The sequence below is a fragment of the Natrix helvetica genome, assembly GCF_964273705.1.
Source record: "Natrix helvetica genome assembly, chromosome: 4".
NCBI lineage: Eukaryota > Metazoa > Chordata > Lepidosauria > Squamata > Natricidae > Natrix > Natrix helvetica.
The window spans coordinates 103,719,782-103,739,831 of NC_138550.1; the positions used below are offsets into that span (position 1 = coordinate 103,719,782).

Sequence of the window (20,050 nt, forward strand, 5' to 3'; positions counted from 1 at the left end):
TAAACAGTATTATTGATATGTTACTTTACTAGAGGAAACTATTCAGATTAAAAATACAAATGCAGGTGTATCAATTATACAATACAATAGTAGAGTTGGAAGGGACCTTGGAGGTCTTCTAGTCCAACACCTTGCCTAGGCAGGAAACCCTATACCGTTTCAGACAGATGGCTATCCAACATCTTCTTAAAGACTTCCAGTGTTGGGGTATTCACAACTTCTTGAGGCAAGCTGTTCCACTGATTAATTGTTCTCACTGTCAGGAAATTTCTCCTCAGTTCTAAGTTGCTTCTCTCCTTGATTAGTTTCCACCCATTGTTTCTTGTTCTACCCTCAGGTGCTTTGGAGAATAGTTTGACTCCCTCTTCTTTGTGGCAACCCCTGAGATATTGGAACACTGCTATCATGTCTCCCCTAGTCCTTCTTTCTATTAAACTAGACATACCCAATTCCTGCAACCGTTCTTCATATGTTTTAGTCTCCAGTCCCCTAATCATCTTTGTTGCTCTTCTCTGCACTCTTTCTAGAGTCTCCACATCTTTTCTACATCATGGCAACCAAAACTGAATGCAGTATTCCAAGTGTGGCCTTACCAAGGCATTATAAAGTGGTATTAACACTTCACGTGATCTTGATTCTATCCTTCTGTTGATGCAGCCTAGAAATGGAAATTGTAGCATTTCCATTTTAGCAAAATTCCATGAATGGTGGCTGAGTCTTTATAAGAAGAGAGTAGAAAGATTTCAGTGGCCATTGATCCGCCCCTGATTTCAAAGAGCAGAAAGTGAAAGATTTTAAAGATATTCTTCCCTCTACTCTGGAGTCTGAGAACAAGTAGCCTATTTAGAACCCAAATGAAGGCAAATATGCAATATAAAACATCATAAGATAAACCTGACTTGCTTTAGGTATTTCACTTGTGGCTCTCATTGATCTGTTAATTGCCAATCCTAAAGTCTGCTATATTTCTCTCTAAGATTTTAATTTCTAAGCATACAATTGATGAACTTAAGCCTGTAATTTAAAACATGCATTTTTTAAAAAAAATTAAAGGCCAGCCATTTAAATTAAAAAAAATACTTTTTGTTGGTTGTTCATTTGTTGGTGAATTCTGACCTTTAAAAAACTTTCTATTTGGGTTGCTTCCCAGAGCTGTGTAAAGTTCCAATGTTTTGATCACTAGATTGTAGCAGGAATTCTGTGAAGTAGTAGCTTCATCCACGTGACTTCTTCAGTTTTCGAGTTAACTTGGGACATACATCTACTGTTGACAGTTGCCTGGGTTAGCCAGTTCAGTAATCACTAGAAAACTGTCATATTTGTCTGCTTCAAGTTTTGTAATACTCCTTCTTCTTTGAACTTTACATTAATAACACTTATCTGTTTATGTATTAATTCTACAGCCTTCAGATATATATGGCTTCATTCCATTCATTTCAATCATTTACAGTTTAAATGTAAACGGTAATTGTTTTAATACCATGGGATATGTGGAATAGAATAGAATAGAATAGAATAGAATAACATAGTGGGAAGGGACCTTGGAGTCTTCTAGTCCAACCCCCTGCTTAGGCAGGAAACCCTATACCATTTCAGACAAATGGTTATCCAATGTTTTCTTTAAAACTTCCAGTGTTGGAGTATTCTCCACGATTGGTGGAGACAGCAGTCACGTAGGGTTCACTCTGTCCAGTAACCAATAGGCTGAGTCTACAGATTATAAAGCCTTCCTCCTTGCTGCTCTTCCCCAATTTTTAGACTCAGCCAGTTCTGGGCTGGACGTGTAGTTGTATTTCTCTGACTATAGCTGAAGTTGCGACGACACGACGTGCGATCTCAATGCTCTGAGATCGCAGTTGATACTTTTGCCACTGGGTGGTCCAAACGGACCTAAACTGTCCCGCAGAGATGGTGAACAGGAAGAATACATCTTGCTGATCCAGGGACATTGCAAAGTCCCTGATTGATCTAAGAGAAGTTATTCAAGCCGGTGACAAAAAATCCAGCCATTTGGCTGTTGAAGTTGGGGCAGCTCCAAAATGGAAGGATATGGAAAGAGAAAGTGTTTCCAGCTGGTGAGGAATTTTTACTGTTTTAAAAGTGACTGCCTGTAAAAAAAACTTAAAATTAATTTAAATTGGAGAACAGAAGAAATAAGCAGCGGAATTAAATTTGGACTGGTTTTGGACAGTGGGCTATCTTACTTTTGAAACGCTATCTTCACGGATGGAATTTATGCAAGCCTCTTAAAATGAATGGATTAAGTTTCCTTCTATTTCTTTTCTTTTACTATTCTCTGTAGTCTATGGATTAAAATTCTCCTCTTTCATTAGTGTGGGTGTTTTTCTAACTCATTTAAGAATCAGACTTTTTAAAACTTGAAATACAAAAAAGATACAAAAAGAAACAAAGAAATTGTAACATTGTAACACTGCTACTCGGAGGCTGGAGGTTTGTGTATTGGAAACGAAACACTTTTTTTCCCACTGATTATCCTGGCTTGGCACTTCAAGGTCTCACAGCTTGTTTATAGAGAGTGATAAGAAGGAAAGCACACAGATGTTCCTTTGAAGTATATTTTTAACCAGAGAAAGGTGAAATGTTATTGTGAATCTATGCTTAATCCTGTTAAAACCTTCTAAGCTAGAGTAGCAGTGTTTGTTAGCTGGAGATAATGGCACAATTTCAACAGCAGAAAGAAGTTTTAAGTGCAAAAGATACTCTCAGAAATACAGAAATTATCAGATACACGTGAGAGGATAGAGAAGAAGTTGGAAGAGTGCACCTAACAGCAAAATATGATGAAGAAGTTGAAGATGCTAATCAAATGGAAAAAGTGGCGGTTAAAATCCTAAAAATCAAAGAGGAAAATGAATATAAAGAAATTAAAATTGCTGATATTTATGGTGATTGGCTTGTCTCTGAAAAGGGAAAGAGTGGAATACTGAAAGAGGAATTAAATGGAGGGGAAATCTACCCCAGATGGCAAGATACAGAAGAAGAGAAAACAAAAGAATTTATGCATTTAAAAAGAGAAATTTTATTAACATCATTGATAACACTACCGACAATCAAAGATAAGTTGATTAAGGAAACAGAAGAAGGGCATCGAAATTACATGAGAGATTTTATAAGCAAAGAGTTGCTAAGAGGAGTCCATACAAAATTGATTAAGGAGATGATTAGAGGACTGACACCACAAATGGCAGAAGATATGAGACTGTTTTGCTACTGGAAAGATACAGGTTGATAGATGGAAGAGTATAATTTAAAACTAGCTAAACTTAGTGAAATTTAGTGACAATAGATACAGTTAAATAAATAATTGATAATGATAATAATGTATACAATGTGTAGTGTTATAATAAGTAATAACTGGATATGAATATTGAATGGTACCCAATGATAGGAAGATTAGAAAGCCTTTTGGATTATATATAAAGGTTAATTAAAAAAAGAATTAAGTTAGATTCAGTTAAGTCTTGATTATTAGGGGGGAAATGATATGATGCAGGATATAGTCAAATAAAGGAGGGATAATGATAATAACGAATATATATGTATGGGTACAACATAAGGAAATGGGATGTAAATTGTAAACAGTCAATTCTCTCAGCCCAACTCACCTCACAGAGTTGTTGAAGTAGGGAAAATTGGAGGAGGATGGTAAGTTGGATATGTTCATTGCCTTGAGTTATTTTTAAAACTAATAAAGGCAAGATATAAATAGCGTATTTTTCATAGTATAAGGCACACTCCCCCCCCCCCAAAAAAGTGGGTGGAAATCAGTGGTGGGTTCCTACCGGTTTGACTGAACCGGTAGTGGTATGGCGGCCTGGGTCACTGGAACTGGCAGCGACCCAGGCCTGCCACACCCCCGAACCGGTTCCCGGTTGCCACCGTTACCGCCAAGGACAAACAATTCTTTACACTTTGATTTATTTTAAAAATAAAATGATGTGTGGTGCTATATATTGTAGCAAGAAATGTAAAAACAATTAGAGAATTGAAATATGGGTAAAACAAACTCATTTTGGAGACTGAACAAGGGCACATCCTCTCCCGTGACTTCTTGCTCAACCTCCAAAATTCACACAAGAATGGAGGAAGTTCTTTTGAGAATTGTTGGGTGTTGGTACCAAGACTGACGTCACCCAAAATGGGGCATGTTACCTTTGACACCCAAAATGTCAAATGTCATAGGTTTAGTACCACCTAATAACAAATCAGAGAACAACGAAAGGTTTAGAATAAATCTCTGCTACCTTAACCATCTTTCATTAACATGATTGGGGCACTTTGACTAACACTAAATTAAATGTATTCTTAAATTTTTTTTGCAATCATTTTCTTTGTTTTGATATTAAAAATTATAAGTCGTTAACCTCTTTTGAAGATTTTGAAAGATACACCCATAGAGACTTATGTGTGGCTACATAGATAGCTTTGATTTGACAGAATGAAGTTTTTCTCTCTACCATACCTCAAACCACATTATTTATTCCTGTAATTTCTTCATAAGCTTTAATATACTTACTGTGCTTACATTCTTCATAATGAATGTTTAATAATTTTGCACATTTGCAATGTATCCAAACTATTGTTCATATTTTCATAGTGATATATTCTTGAATATTTATTGATGTCATAAGAAAATCAAGAAATACAACTCAACCAGTAAAAAAAAAAGTAAACATTTATATTTGTACTCATAGAAAATAAATATTCTACTAATCCTATGCATCTTTTATAACTAATGTGGTAGTGGCATTTCATTTCAGAAAACCAAAGATTTTCTAACAAATTGCTTGAAGTTAAAATATTTACTTCTATGTTTATGGGAGATTGATGGAAGAATAATGTAACTTATGATTCTTATTATCACATCAAAAATGTAATGAAGATTAGAGATTTGAAGAACTAGCCCTTACAAAGTGCATTAGCTTTTGATTGAAAGTCAGCAGAATGTAATAGAGTAGGAATGTGCCATCATTGTGAACTATATCTGGTATGCAAACAGGCACAATGGGCCATTATGTTTAAAAAATATCTAACAAGAGTAATAGATTCACATATTTATTAGTACCCTCTGAAATCACAAAACCGTAACTCGCTTTTGAATTATTCCAAATGGTTTGTGGATTGAATGTTACTTTTTAAGAGATGGACATGTTGCTTTTTAATGTGCCTGGCAGAAACCCCATCTGCAATTTATTATCATCTTAAGATGGGGATGGGGATGGGATTCCAATCGCCCAGCTTTATTGGTTTGGTAATTTTATCCGGAGCATGTTCAGACAAAACTCTGAAGAGGATGAACAGTTATTTCACTCTCCTCTAGCATTCATTGAACATTTGTAACAAATAAATCCAAAGCAAAGAAAACCGTTATCCTTTGAGACTGAGAAATGAATTTTGGATGACATCCTGGGTGTGAATGAATAGACGCCACATTGGATAGATGGGTATTTTTCCATCCTTTGGATGACATTTCCATAGGCAGTTGCACATACAGAAATTTTCTAATAAATCAATTTAAATAGCATAAGATAGTGCTTGGGAATTTGCCTTTTTAGGTGATGCTAGCCTGTATCTTATGGATAATTCTCATGCATTCATTCTCACGGTATTGCCATTGTTGACATCACCATCCAAGAAGATGGTAGCAATAAGCTTCATCGAATCAAGGTTCATGGAAATGTGAGCAAAATCTCTAGGGCAGGGGGTGTCAAACGCAATTTCATTGAGGGCTGCATCAGGGCTATGGTTGATTTCAGGGGGCTGGGTGAGTGTGGCTGACTGGGTGGATGTGGCCAGCTTGACTGACATTCAGTGGGTGTGGCTGACTGGGTGGGCATGGCCGACAGGGTGGGTGTGGCCAGGTTGATGCCACTCAGGGGGTGTGGCTAACTGGGTGGTCATGGCCGACTGGGTGGGTGTGGCCAGCTTGACACTACTCATTGGGTGGGCATGGCCGACTGGGTAGGTGTGGTCAGCTTGACATGACTCCCAAAACTGCTGGCATGTTTCCTCTTCTCATTGGGTAGGCTGGGCTGAAGCGACGCAGGTAGACCAGGCTGAAGCAATGTGGGCCAGCCCCTTACATTTTCCAGGATGGCCCCACAGGTCGAATCTGACCACATCGCAGGCTGGATCCAGCCCGTGGGCCTTGTGTTTCACACCCTTGCTCTAGGGGAACAAAAGGTAGACTCTGTGGAAACAGAATTCTTTCTCTTTTTTTGCATAAAGTTTTTTTTATTTTATAACAAATAAAATCATGGAAACAAAATTCTGACCGAGTGTTGGAAAGATGAAATGGAATAGATATTTTGGGTGGCTGGAATGACAGAATTCTTGAATATGGCTTTTGAGCTGGCTGTAATCGACAAGCCTTTTCCACTGGTACTTTTTATTTTATGTTTTTATTTTATGGTGTTGTTTTTTTTGCAGGTCCCAGTGTGGCTTTCATTGACTTTGTATATTTCAGTATGCTGGCTAAAATAAATCTCCAGATTTTCATTCCTCCAGTGATTGTGCCCATAGCTTTTAAAGTATGTTGTCTGATTTAATTTTTCCAAGCAGCATTCACTCTGCTGCTGTCTTAGTAACATGTTTCAAAACATTGACTGATTTGTGAAGTAATCACGAATTTAGTGAAGCGTGAAAAAGAAGTATTCCACTGACATAAACAATATAAAAGGTAAATTCATGCCTTAAGGCAAGGGGTTTTTATTCAGTTTATAGTGTTTGAAGTTAAATTGCTTCTGGCCTGTGTAATTACTGATAAACTAATTCTCATGTTTTCCAGTCTTAACCCTTTTTTCTTGTCCTAAGTCTGCTGAAGAGTATTTCTCAAGAGGCAATCTCTGGACTTGGAAAAGGGTTGGTTTATTCATGATGATAACCATTTTCAGAGGCAATATGTAAGTTATTTAACTACAGTCTGATTAGGCAACCCAGCGAAACATAGCTGGGCCTAATTCTCCCCCCACCCTCCTCTTTTTCACCATGTGTCTGCTCAGTTGAAGGACCTGATAAGCTTTCTCCCCAGATTTTTCTATGGAAAAGAGGCAGGAAGCTTGATGGCTTAGCCACCCTTTGTTGCTACAGTGGTCTTTTTATGAGTTGGGATTGAGATTTGTTTTTAGAAAAAATGAACTCCGAGAGCCATAAGTAGCAAGGACTATATTTTCAGAGAAATAATGCTGCAGAAAATGGGTTTAAAAAATGCATTTTTGACAATGGCCTTGAAAACTAAAAAAAATTGCACCTCGTCATCACTGTCTTTATTAAACAATACGACCTGGATGTTTTCATTCAGGCTTTATCTGAGTATCTAAGCCATAATATGTCAGTTTCAAATTTGCATGCAGGTCCATGGGATTCTTGAATATATTAATACTTCCTTGTGTGTGTATATAACATCTACCAGCATCTGTGAGCTCTCTTATTGCATGTTAACATAAATGGAATTACAATAGAAATACTGTATGGTGCGGAGATAACTTTCACAGTAATGTCTCTTGTAAAAAAGAAATTATGTGTTTTCAATTTGTAACAAGGTGACGCACCGCTACTAAGTGTAGACTACTGAGCAGTATTTCTATGGCAATATTTCAATAGTAGCCTTCCCAACCTAGACGTTCTCCCAATGTGGGGAATTCCCAGAGAACCTGTTACTGAAAATTCTGGAAGTTGACACACAGACTTTATCCTCACGCATGAATATGATATGCTTGGTTTTGTTAGCAATCTGCAGGGAAAGGGCCTCTAGAAGTTCTTGTAGCATTGATTGATTATGTGCCATCAAATCATTTTTAACTCCATCACAATCAAAGACAAGGGTGGTTCAGCAATATCCAAAAGTGCATTTTTCTACCCCTGAATGAAACATCTAAAGTAAATGCAGTTTTCTTCCTGAGTAGTCCATTATATAAATCTAGCTCGAAGCTTAATGTGATTAGAATGTAGTTGTGATCTTTTCTCAGTGGCCATTATGTTAAGCTTTGGAGAATGTCATTCTTCCATATATGAATTCTTACCAATGTAGTAAATACTAGCAGCCAGGAAAAAAGGCAGTTTAAGATAAGTAAGATTGTCTCTTAATAAAGAATAATAAGCAACATCTTACTATATCCAAAAACCTTTAATTCTAAATGTGGAGAGATAGCAGAAGATTAGTTGACAGTTTTCAGTTATCATGAAGCAAATATTAAACTAGTTCTCATGATTATTTCTTGGATGCAATCCTTAATAAATGCAAACCTTAGTTTTTATAATAACCTTTGGTAATGTGAGCCTTGATCCATTAAGATGCCATTCATTTGTGATGCATCTCCAAATCCCCTTTTTATGCATTTTCAATCAACACATGCTTGCTCTGAATTTATGCATGTGCATAGAAGGAGATGTAATTTAAACACATCTGTTCAAATATGCATTTCAGATAAACTTGGTGCTGGTTCTCATAATGTGGCTGAGGTTTTGACGTGTATTATATCCCCAAAGTACACACCAGATGGTATTTATTAGAGATTTAATGGAAATGAAGTTTCAGGATGTTGAGCTTTTGTCACAAGTCTCTCATTTTAAAGTCATAAAACAGTAATGATCTAAAATTATCAATCTTTAATGAAGTTTTGTACACGGTTTCATTTGTATGGGAAGAATATACTGTGTAAAGATAAGTAAGTCTGCATGGAAGGAGGAGGGTCAAAAATAAAGTTATTCCTTGAGTGAAATCAATGACAAAATGTAGACGCAGAGAGAGAAAAATGGTTGTGTCTGTTTCGTGCTCTTCAGAACCTGGGCTACCTGGAAATGTTAAAAATATGTTTGCTTTTTATCAGCATTCACATAATATAGAGGTTTGTACTATACTTTGTATTAATATAGCATTTTGTTATTTTTTTTATATGTGAAAATAAAATACATGTTTATGATAAATTGCTTTCTCATTGTTTTCCAATGAGAAAAACAAACCTGTTAGAAAATACCAGCTTGCGGTATCATTTCCTTCCCAAATTTAGTTTGGATAAAATTTGGTCATTTTATTTATTAATTAAGAAAAGCCCCTAAAACATTTATTTCTGCCTATTTTCTTAGACTAGTAATTTATTAATATGTAACACATTAAAATTTTACATTTAATTACCGTGTTTCCCCAAAAATAAGATAGGGTCTTATTTTCTTTTGACCTCCAAAATAAGCACTTGGCCTTATTTTCAAGGAAGTCTTATTATTTTTGAGGTGCAAGTGGCGGCGAGCGTGATCACCTTATGGCTGCTGCTGTGTTGCAATATTTTCAGGGAGGGCTTATTTTGTGGGGGAGGGCTTATTTTTAGCACATGTGCTCAAAAGTCCAATTGGGCTTATTATCCAGGGAGGTCTTATTTTCAGGGAAACAGGGTAGATACAGGAATAGCATATGAGAGATATAACTTATAAACAATCAAATCTGTACCATCTGTTGTAGATTTGTGTGTATGCATATTTGTGAAAGGGATTCCAAGTCCAGACTGTGTGGATGGTTTGTGAGAGGTGTGCGGACCGATATATAAAATGATATAGTATTACAAGGAATAATAACCCAACAGTTCATTTAGTCACCATTCAAAGTTACAACAGCACTGGAAAAAATGACTTATGGCTATTTTTCACACGACGTTTGCAGGATCCCCATGGTCATGTGATTTATATCCAGCTGCTTGACAACAGATTCATATTTATGACAGCTGCAGTGTCCCAGGGGCCATGTGATCCTCTTTTGCGACCTTCTAACAAGCAAAGTCAATGGGGAAGCCGGATTCACTTAACAACCATGTTACTAATTTAACACCTGCAGCGATTCACTTAACAAATGTGGCGAGAAAAGTCATTAAAAAGGGGGCAAAACCCACTGAACAAATTTCTCACTTGGCAACATAAATTCTCCATTGTGGTCGTAAGTCGAGGATTATCCTTATGGAGATTTAAAATAGGCTGTCGCAGAAGGTATGCCAGCAGGAAATCTCCCTCTGAAAAGGCCTTAAATATTCAAGACTTACCCACCGCCCACGGAGATACAAATGAAGCTATGCAACTCTAATCGATGAAACTGGATTCTGCAAAGCTTCAGTTTCCATCAGATGCCTGGCTGGCAAGCAGTGGTTCTTTTGTCTAACACGCTTGTGGCTCTCCATATGCTGCTTCCAGCATTCCTGAGAATGAAAAAGGCTTTGCCGCCAGTTCCAGATCAAGAGTGCTTCATATCAGGTTCGGGGATGGCAGGTTCTTCCTGTGCTGCATATTTGGACCATTTTGAGAATGTTTTGTGCTAGAAACAGAGCTGATTTGAGTTTGAAACACTTCTGAAATTATTGCCTTAGCTTCTTTTGTAATGCAAAGCAGTTGTTTCGAACTTAAAACAATGGCTTCAAAGTTGAAATGGAATGTGATGTACACTGACTTTGGGTGACTTCAAAAGATGTGATGCACAGATAAAGATACTTTGAATACGTAATAAACTCTTGAACAAAAGATATCATTCAGCTGCTGCATTTCAGTCCCGGAGAATGATATCACCAGATAGCATTATTAATTATATTTGCCATATATATCTAGTCCCTGACTTAACAACTTTTCATGTAACACGCGTTCAATGTTACCATGGCACTGGAAAAAATGGATTACAAAGTTCATGTGTTTACAACTGTTGCAGCATCCCCCACAGCAGGGGTGGGTTCCTGTACCGGTTGGTAACGATTCATTTCGCATGCGTGCCTGCCCGCCATGCAGTTGACTGAAAATTGTTCTGTGCATCCACAGAAATGTGCTGGCAATGGCAGAAGAGACCGGGGAACCGGTTCAGGGGCATGGCCAGCCTGGGCCGCTGCAGGTTCTGCGACCCAGGCCAGATCACCACTATCGGGAGTAACCCACCTCTGCCCCGCAGACTTGTGATCAAAATTCGGGCGCTTGACAACTGGCATGGATTTACCATTGCAGTATTCTGGGGTCACGTGATCACCATTTGCAACCTTCCCAGCTAGCTTTCAATACGCAAAGTCAGTGATTTGCTTAGCAATCATGAAAAAAAAAAAGTCATAAAATAAGGCATAATTCACTTAAGAGCCTCCTTACTTAGCAACAGAAATTCTGGCCCCAGTTGTGGTCGTAATTTGAGGATTACCTATAAGCAATGCATGAAGCTACATTAAGAATTCAAGTTTGCATTGTTTATTTCCCATTCCTTGAAGCATGATTATGTAAACAATTTTGTGAATTAATGTTCTTCCTGATTTTTCACCAAATGATTTAATGCGCCCAAGTACAGTTGATCTCTTATTTTCTCTCACTACAGCTATCTGAAAGGTGCTTTTTCAAGAGGCCAACTGGAGTTTCTGGTTTTTGTTTGAAGACGTTTCACTTCTCATCCAAGAAGCTTCTTCAACTTCTTGGGTGAGTGAAGAAGAGCTGAAAAAGCTTCTTGGATGAGAAACATCTTCAAAGGAAAAACAGAAACTCCAGTTGCCTCTTGAAAAAGCACCTTTGGGGACAACCATGACCTAGATGACTGAGATTCTCCATAGACATATTCTACAGCTACTTCAGAGGTGGTATTCAGCAGGTTCTGACCAGTTCTGGAGAACAGGTAGCGGAAAATTTGAGTAGTTAGGAGAACCAGTAAATACCACCTCTGACTGCCCCCCCCCCAATCTATTGTCTGCCTCTCGAGTCCCAGCTGATTGGGAGGAAATGGGGATTTTGCAGTATCCCCCTGCCACCCCCACCAAGCTATGCCCACCAAGCCATGCCCACAGAACCAGTAGCAAAAATCCCACCACTGAGCTACTTCTTAACTATTTGGGTACTGGAGAAGAGCCTAATGCTGGCAAAGATTGAGGGCAAAAGAAGAAAGGGACAACAGAGAATGAGGTGGCTGGAGTCACCAAAGCAGTTGGTGTGAGCTTAAATGGACTTGAGGATGGTAGAGGACAGGAAAGCCTGGAGGGACATTGTCCATAGGGTTGTGATGGGTCGGACGTGACTTCGCAACTAACAACAACAAAGGCTGTTTCCCATGTGTATTCATTCATGTTATGGTTTTATAACCCAACCAAAAACTCTAGCAGCATATAACAGAGTACAAATTCAAAATCAAGATAAAACAAGCAAAAATGACAAGCAAAGAATAGAAATCTGCCGGATGGCCACCAAAAGCATGTTAAAAACAGGCTGAATAGTTTTGTCCTAAGAAATGTAGGCAGAAACTGCTCATAATCAAGAAGTTTTATAGTATCAGGACTGTAACAGAGAACAGCTGCTGCCTGGTTCATATTTTACATGGCATAGAGACTCTAAGCCAACTTTCTTGTCATGTTCTTACCGGACAGGCAGATTCAACTTCGGTGAATTGTTTAAGGTATAATAAAATTCTCTTTAAACTTGCCAGTATGTTACATAAGGTTAAGAGATCATTAGTTATCTTTTATGTATATGTGATGAAATTGCCAATTTTGCTATATTTTTGGCCACACATTCTCATATGTTGGGCAAAAAAAATTCCTTTGTTGTTTGCTGGGGTGATATTGGCAGAGATAATTGATCGGACTCTGATAGGAATGCAGGGCACGTTACCAGCTGATAAATGTTTCAAAAGCTTTTGCTTACCAGTCAAATAAGCGTATATATAGTGTCACTCTTAGATTAGATAAGGTTGCAGACAGGCTGATTTACATTGTTACCGAGAGGTTGCTCAATTATTGAAGAAAAAAAACTGGTTCTTAAAGTAGACACCATCCATTAAGAGGTGTCTAAACTGTGTGTGAGAGAGTGTGTAATTATATTTAAGCTTGGTTAACTACAAATGTTGGCAATGTACACCTTTTGTAGGCCAGTTCAGCCATGGTTTAATCAGAGATTAAACAGAACAGCAAGAGTTGCCAAAAGATAGCCTCAGTTTTGGAATGCAATAATTACATGCAAGAAGAGTTGGAAGGAGATAAAATGGAAGGGAAATTATCTGTTATGGCTTGAACATTGATTTGGGCAAGAAGGCATTTTACAGAACCAAGAGAGACTTCAGACGTCACAGAGCTTCTAACTTCTAAAACATACAGACATTTATTTTTGGTTCAGTTGATATTTATATGGTACGGTAACAAATAAAAGATGATTTTGTTCATGCTCTTAGGTAGAATTGTACAATACATCCCCCCAAAAAATTGCAGAGATGTCAAAATAATTTCATACTTAAGCAAAAGCTATCTTTTTAAAATTTTGCAGGTTAAAATAACATACCTTTCATATAAAATATGGTGTGGGTGAGTTATTTGAAGTGACTTTAAAAAAAAACAAGCATTAATATTTGCTCTAGATTTTATCTAAGGTGGTGAAAATTTCCACTGGCTTCCTAATTCTATATTTTCTTCATGCTACTATATGTACTAGTATGTGCAATTAATTGAAATGAAATGTAGACAGGAGCTTATTGTTGTATTTGGTTTAATAATGAATAATTATTAAACAGAAGGGAAGGTCAAGCATGTCATCAGTCTTGAATCCCATCATGCCCAACAGAGGTCTAGCCCACCTTGAAGTCTTGACTCTTATCAACCTCCAATTTGCTTTGATGGTTAATACTCCAGTTTCTTGTAGTAAGTGTTAGCATGCAATAAACCTGCATTCATTTGAACCATCTTGGCTTCAGATTTCCTGTGCTTGGCTGCCTAGTTCCTACTGAAATGATAAACTAAACATACCTAGGCTGCATCACACTATTAAGTGGCATCATTTTTTAAAAAATCCTGTACATATAAAAAGAACAAGACTATAATGAGGAGAGATTGGGCTGCAACATTTTTTTTTCTAGCAAGCTACATTTCTATATATACGAACTGATGTCATGAGGAGAGAGTTCTGGTTTGGATTCTGAAAGAGTACAAACCATATACATTTTTTATTACCTTGGTGAAATGTTAATCTTATCATCGGGTGAATAGCATTCACTTGCATTCGGTTTGGGATTTATGGTGAGTAATCCTATTTAGGAAAAGTGAATTAGCTTGCAATTTCCATATTAACATCAAAGAAAATGTGAAGATATCCACATATATTCCTTGTCACTCTGAGGGAATTGTTGCTACTTGAAGGAGTAGTGATTTTGTTGCTTCAAGCATAAGTGGAACTTGCCATTCATGTTTCCATAGAAACAGGAAAACACAAGAAGTAGGTGATCTTGCCATGCTGTAGGTATTACATTTTTTGCTGTTGCCGTATGTGTCATTAAAATGACTGGTGTAACTCTGACTGTTTTTTATCAAATAGAATGTACACCCTATTAATCTTTGAGATGTCAAGCAGTGCTACTTTTCATTCATTCCTAGAATAATATAATTCCTCTTATTTAAGTCTGCCAGAAATGCTTACTTTGCTCATATGAACAAGAGCAAAATTCAGAATATTCTGCTCCAATAATTTGGAGCGCATGCAATGTTTTTAAAAGCATATTTAATATATATTAGAGCTAATGCAGAGTCTTCTGGCACTGTCTACCACTCATAGAAGGGGGTTCAGTCCAGTACTTGGCATAGTCTCTATCCAAGTTGTGTGTTAGCAGCAAATGGGAGCTGAAAAATATCATTAGACATATTCAAAATGTCAATTGACCAGAAATTCTACTTTATTGTTTATAAGAACCCATACCTATATCCTTGCTTTTTATTTGATTGATTTTATTTTTTATTTTAATCTTATCTTATTTTATTCTATTTTATCTCATCATATGTCACTTATTTCAGTGTATCTTACCTTGCTCATTTTATGATGCTTATGCTTTCATAAGGTCAACTGACTAATTAATAAAGTATTATTGTATTGTGCTGTTTATTATTTATAAAAAGCATGCTGGTATACAACATACGGAAGTATGCTCCCTATTGTAGATAAAATTGACCAGGAATGGAGAATTTATTTCTATATTCAAACCTGAAATCCTAGTTTGCTTATTTTATTTATAATTTGGAGGTGTTCCTGTTTTATGACGTTTGGTTTATTTGAGAGCAATTCAACAAAATCTTTGGTTCAAACATGACAATAATCTGCTCATTCCTGGTTAATTTTACTTGCTCATAGAAGGAAAAGATGAATAACCAATCTGTACTGGTAAATTCTTCACAATAAACCAGGAATGTTAGTTTATTGTTATGTTTTCATTATATTCAATTATATGAATCTGATTTATTCTTAGTGTTCTACAATAGATATGGAAACTGCAATGTAGCTATCTCTTGATGGCTATCGTATTCATTCCATTCCAGAAGATTTCTCTGTCTTCAGTTTTGGTAATCCCAGAGGTTGGACTTCTGGAAGAAAAATGGCAGGCCAAATATGGCTCCATGAAAAGCTGTTCAGACAAAGCTTGAGTAGATGAGATCATCTCCAGATAGCAGCTGTTGATTTTTTAAAAAATATGTTTTTGATTGAAAGGTTTTCTTCTTAATGTAAAATACAAATGAAAATGAAGGCAGTGGGGGGAAAGCAGGAAGAAAAAAGAGAGAGGAAAGGGACAGAAAGAAAAGGGGAAAAAAGCCATGGAAAAATATTTCGGCTTTGAATTCTTTTTAAAAGCACAATACGTTTTTTTAAAAGTGGACCCTTGCAACTAAAGATTACAATTAAGACAGAAGAACGCAAATTACAGAATGAAGCAAAATATTCCAACAATGGACATATTGAAAGATACAATATAATACAATACAATACAATACAATAGCAGAGTTGGAAGGGACCTTGGAGGTCTTCTAGTCCAACCCCCTGCCTAGGCAGGAAACCCTATACCGTTTCAGACAAATAGCTATCCAACATCTTCTTAAAGACTTCCAGTGTTGGGGCATTCACAACTTCTGGAGGCAAGCTGTTCCACTGATTAATTGTTCTGTCAGGAAATTTCTCCTCAGTTCTAGGTTGCTTCTCTCCTTGATTAGTTTCCACCCATTGCTTCTTGTTCTACCCTCAGGTGCCTTGGAGAATAGTTTGACTCCCTCTTCTTTGTGGCAACCCCTGAGATATTGGAACAATGCTATCATGTCTCCCCTAGTCCTTCTTTCTCTTAAGCTGAACATACCCAGTTCCTGCAACCGTTCCTCATATGTTTTAGTTATTTGAGGAAAAAACCCTTACAATTAATTTTAATAGTATCAACAGAAACATCTGCCTTTATGTACAGACTGAATCTAAAAATGTTATGGAAGAGGAGCAAGGTTTACCTGACAAGACTGACACTGAGTTAAAAATGGATTTACAAATGATAAGCTACAAGAATGACATAGAAAAAGATGCTACCTTAGAGATACAAAAGGAAACAGATGCTATTTTAATAATTAAAAAGGATGTACAAACGATAAACCAAGAGAGTGACTTGGAGAATTTTCCTATATTGGATCTGCAGAAGAGGTTTGTTAAAATTTTGAAGGATATCATGAGAAGAGAGAAAGAAAGAAAAGTTCTAAGGCATTATTTGAATCAACTTAGATTTTATTAGAAGTAAAAGGAATGAATATACAGTTGATTTGCTTGATCAAGATTAAAATAAATATGTTGTTAAACCTGGTAACCCATAAAGGGCTTTTACTGATATCAGGATGGAAATGATTATGCTTTATGGATTTATTTATAGATAAGACAAGGGAAAGCAGAGATTGTTTGTTGTATTTTAAGAGAAAGTGATGTTACTAAAATTGTATATATATGATGAAATTGGAAAGGCATTTCTTTACTTATTACTTTTTTTTCTCTATTTTTTTCTATTTTCCCCTTCTTTCTTTTCTGTACTTTCTACTTTTTATCTGTATTTTTCACTTTGTACTGGTTTTTATTGTTGTAATTAGAATTATTAATAAAAATATTATTAAAAGGGTAGTGATAATGTTCATTAAGTAGAATGAGATTTTTTAAAAAACAAAACAAAATATAAGTACTTGTGTTCCCTTGTGTTCCTCTTGAAGCACATAGGCAAAGAATGTATAAAGCTTTTAACAACCATCAACACTGACAACCATAGCTGAGCTTAGTAGCGCTAATAGATCAGTAACAGTTACATTATAGAGTTTTTAAAGGTTCCCCACACTGTCATGTGGTGGCAGATTTTGATATATGATCATCTGTCTTCAAATGCAAAAATTGATGTAAGAACCACCATATGAAATACCCCGTTTTCCCGAAAACAAGACCTCCCCGGATAATAAGCTCAATTGGGCTTTTGAGTGCATGCGTTAAAATAAGCCCTCTCCCGAAAATAAGCCTTCCCCCAAAATATTGTAACACAGCAGCAGCCATGAGGTGACCACGCTCACCGCCTCCTGCACTTCAAAAATAATAGGACCTCCCCGAAAATAAGGCCAAGTGCTTATTTTGGGGGGGTCAAAAGAAACTAATACCTTGTCTTATTTTTGGGGTAGTATGTCCATGCATGATTTCATGCCATGCAATATTACTTTCCCTTTAAAAAAAATATGTTCAGGACCCAACTGTGTTTAAATAGAGATTCTCAGTCATCCAGGTCATAGTTGTCCCAAAGGTGCATTTTCATTAGGCAACTGGACTTTTTTGTTTTTTTCTGAAGAAGCTTCTTGGATGAGAAGCGAAACGTCTTCAAAAGGAAAAAGTCCAGTTGCCTCCTGAAAAAGCACCTTTGGGATATGTTTAAAGATATTTCTAGGGATGCTTCAAGATTGTTTATTTACACAGAAACACACACCGATTCATTCATCCAAAGAGTCAAGGCAGTTTGCAATTAAATAAAGCAGCAACGAAGTTGAATATAAATATGTGGCTGCCGTTCTGCCTTCACCACCCAAACATCCAAAGTTGTGGTGTGGTGCTCCTGCTCCCTTCTTGAACAGTGAGAGAACGTTCAACATATCATCCTCCAGAGACTTGTATGGAATGGTATGAATCTTGGTAGGAAAACAATACAGCTCTGCACAAACTTGATTGGCCTTTGGCTTCAGATTAACAACAACAAACAGTAATGAAGATTAACAAAGTTAAATCTAGCGTTACACTTTCCCGTCTCCCAGTTGTAGCACTGCAACACGCTCAAGTGAAGTCGTTTCTGAAAATTAATTTCTTTTTTTCAGATTGGATCTGTCTTGCGTTGCCGAAAGACAAGATATATTGTCTTTCAAAATTTATCCTGTTTAGCTACTTCTTTAGAGTCTTGGCAGCCATCTGTATTATAAGCATCCAAACCATTTGGCAGTCACAGCTTCTCTGAGTAAACCTTGGGAATTTTAGGTTGTAGGTTTTGTTTTGTTTTGTTGAATGCTGAGAAATTTCTGTCAGGAATTGTACATACCCCTCATGAAATGAAATTGCAAAGTTTCTTGGCGAGAAACCAGGATATTTAAATTGCTTGTTGAAGGTTGCTGTGTAGACTTTTCTGCATATGAAGCTATTTATAATGTTATTTTCCACCGGCAATGCATTTCAAAACTATTAAAGTAATATGATGCAACACTAATTGTCCATTTTGCTGAGGGAAAAGTTGTCTGGTATTCAACTTAATTTTTTCCCCATTCATTTCAGAGTACCTGGAATAACAATTGCTACAGACATCATTTGTGGGTTTCCAGGGGAAACTGATGAAGATTTTCAAGAAACCATGAAACTTGTTGAAGAATACAGGTTTCCAAGTCTTTTTATTAACCAGTTTTATCCACGCCCTGGGACTCCAGCTGCAAAAATGCCTCAGGTTCCAGCTCAAATAGTAAGTGTTGCTTTTTCCTTTTCCTTCTTTAAAAAATAAAAGATTTTAGGTGAAATATTATCCACATGGTATATTGGATGCTGCTGATTATTATTTTTTAAACCCTTTATTTTGCAATAGATGAGGGGCATTCAGTTTTATTGACGTGATTTCGTTCAAGGCTTTCTTGAAAAGTCTTGCATCATTATACTGTATACATAACCTACATTACTTATGTACATGTTATAGAGTGTTAATTAGTACAACATCAGAACTCTAGTTATAACATTTTTAATAGCACTTGGTTCCCAATGATACAAATCAGAGGACAGGAGAGACAGAGTAAAATAATGTTAGAGAAGGGACATATATCACAGTGAAGTGATCTGCTCAAATCTACCAAATAATCTGTTTCCAATCTCAGTGACCAGACAGTGATTCTCTCTGTCTCCCTGAGGATGTCAAACTTTGGTGCATATTGATCCAACCTCACTGATGATGTTACCTAGTTAGGGTAATGAAATGTCTGGAAGAAAAGAAGCAAGCTCAGAGAGCATCAAGGACTCCACATGGTGGGGAGAGTTTCTGGTTTTGTTATTTTCATTGACCAGAAATATACACAGGTGTATAGTAACAAACTGGGGGATGTACTCCTTCCATAATGGTATCTGTATACATTGCTTGCTAGTAATTTTATTTCTCTCCTTAGACGAAGAGTACTATTTTTAAAGGAGCAGGGATTTTTTTTTCTTTGCAAAATTGTATCCATTGGTATTTTCTGAATACATGAACTATGTTATTTCTTAAAAATCATGTTTTCTTTCCCCTACAGAAGAAACAAAGAACAAAAGAACTGTCCAAACTATTTCATTCATACAATCCATATGATCACAAGGTAAAAATAAAATGCAGAATATTTTTAATTACATTATGGTATTCATACTATTCAACTATTAAAGCTGAGTAACGTCTTGGTCTATACATGTTGGCTACCAAAAGGTATTTTAAGGATCCATTCTGGGAAACAGAATCTAAATATAAGAAAAACAGTATTTTTCTTTGGCTGGAATTTAGGGCCCTCCATTTTGCTAGCTCTCTTGATCATTGCTTTTCGTGGATCAATGAATTGTCATGTCTTCTTTTCTTCTTCTTCAGTAGTATGTTTTGTTTTTAATTAAGTCTCAAGAGCTTAGCAGGACTTTGGAACATTGGGTTCTTTTAACGTGGACAAGAATCTGCAGTTTTTAAACTTGTCATCAGTGGTACATTTATCAGTCAGCTGAATTACTCGATTTGTTTATACTGTTCTGGCTGGAATTTCAA

The 20,050-nt window shown here is 36.6% G+C and overlaps 1 protein-coding gene across 1 annotated transcript in view; it reads left to right on the forward strand.

Moving 5' to 3' along the window:
- CDKAL1 (CDKAL1 threonylcarbamoyladenosine tRNA methylthiotransferase) overlaps positions 1 to 20,050 on the forward strand; it is a 332,059-nt gene that overhangs the window by 233,720 nt on the left and 78,289 nt on the right. Inside the window, exons 12-13 of the mRNA XM_081952974.1 lie at positions 18,568 to 18,748; positions 19,560 to 19,622. Coding sequence (XP_081809100.1) covers positions 18,568 to 18,748; positions 19,560 to 19,622 — 244 coding nt within the window. The remainder of the gene's footprint in view (positions 1 to 18,567; positions 18,749 to 19,559; positions 19,623 to 20,050) is intronic.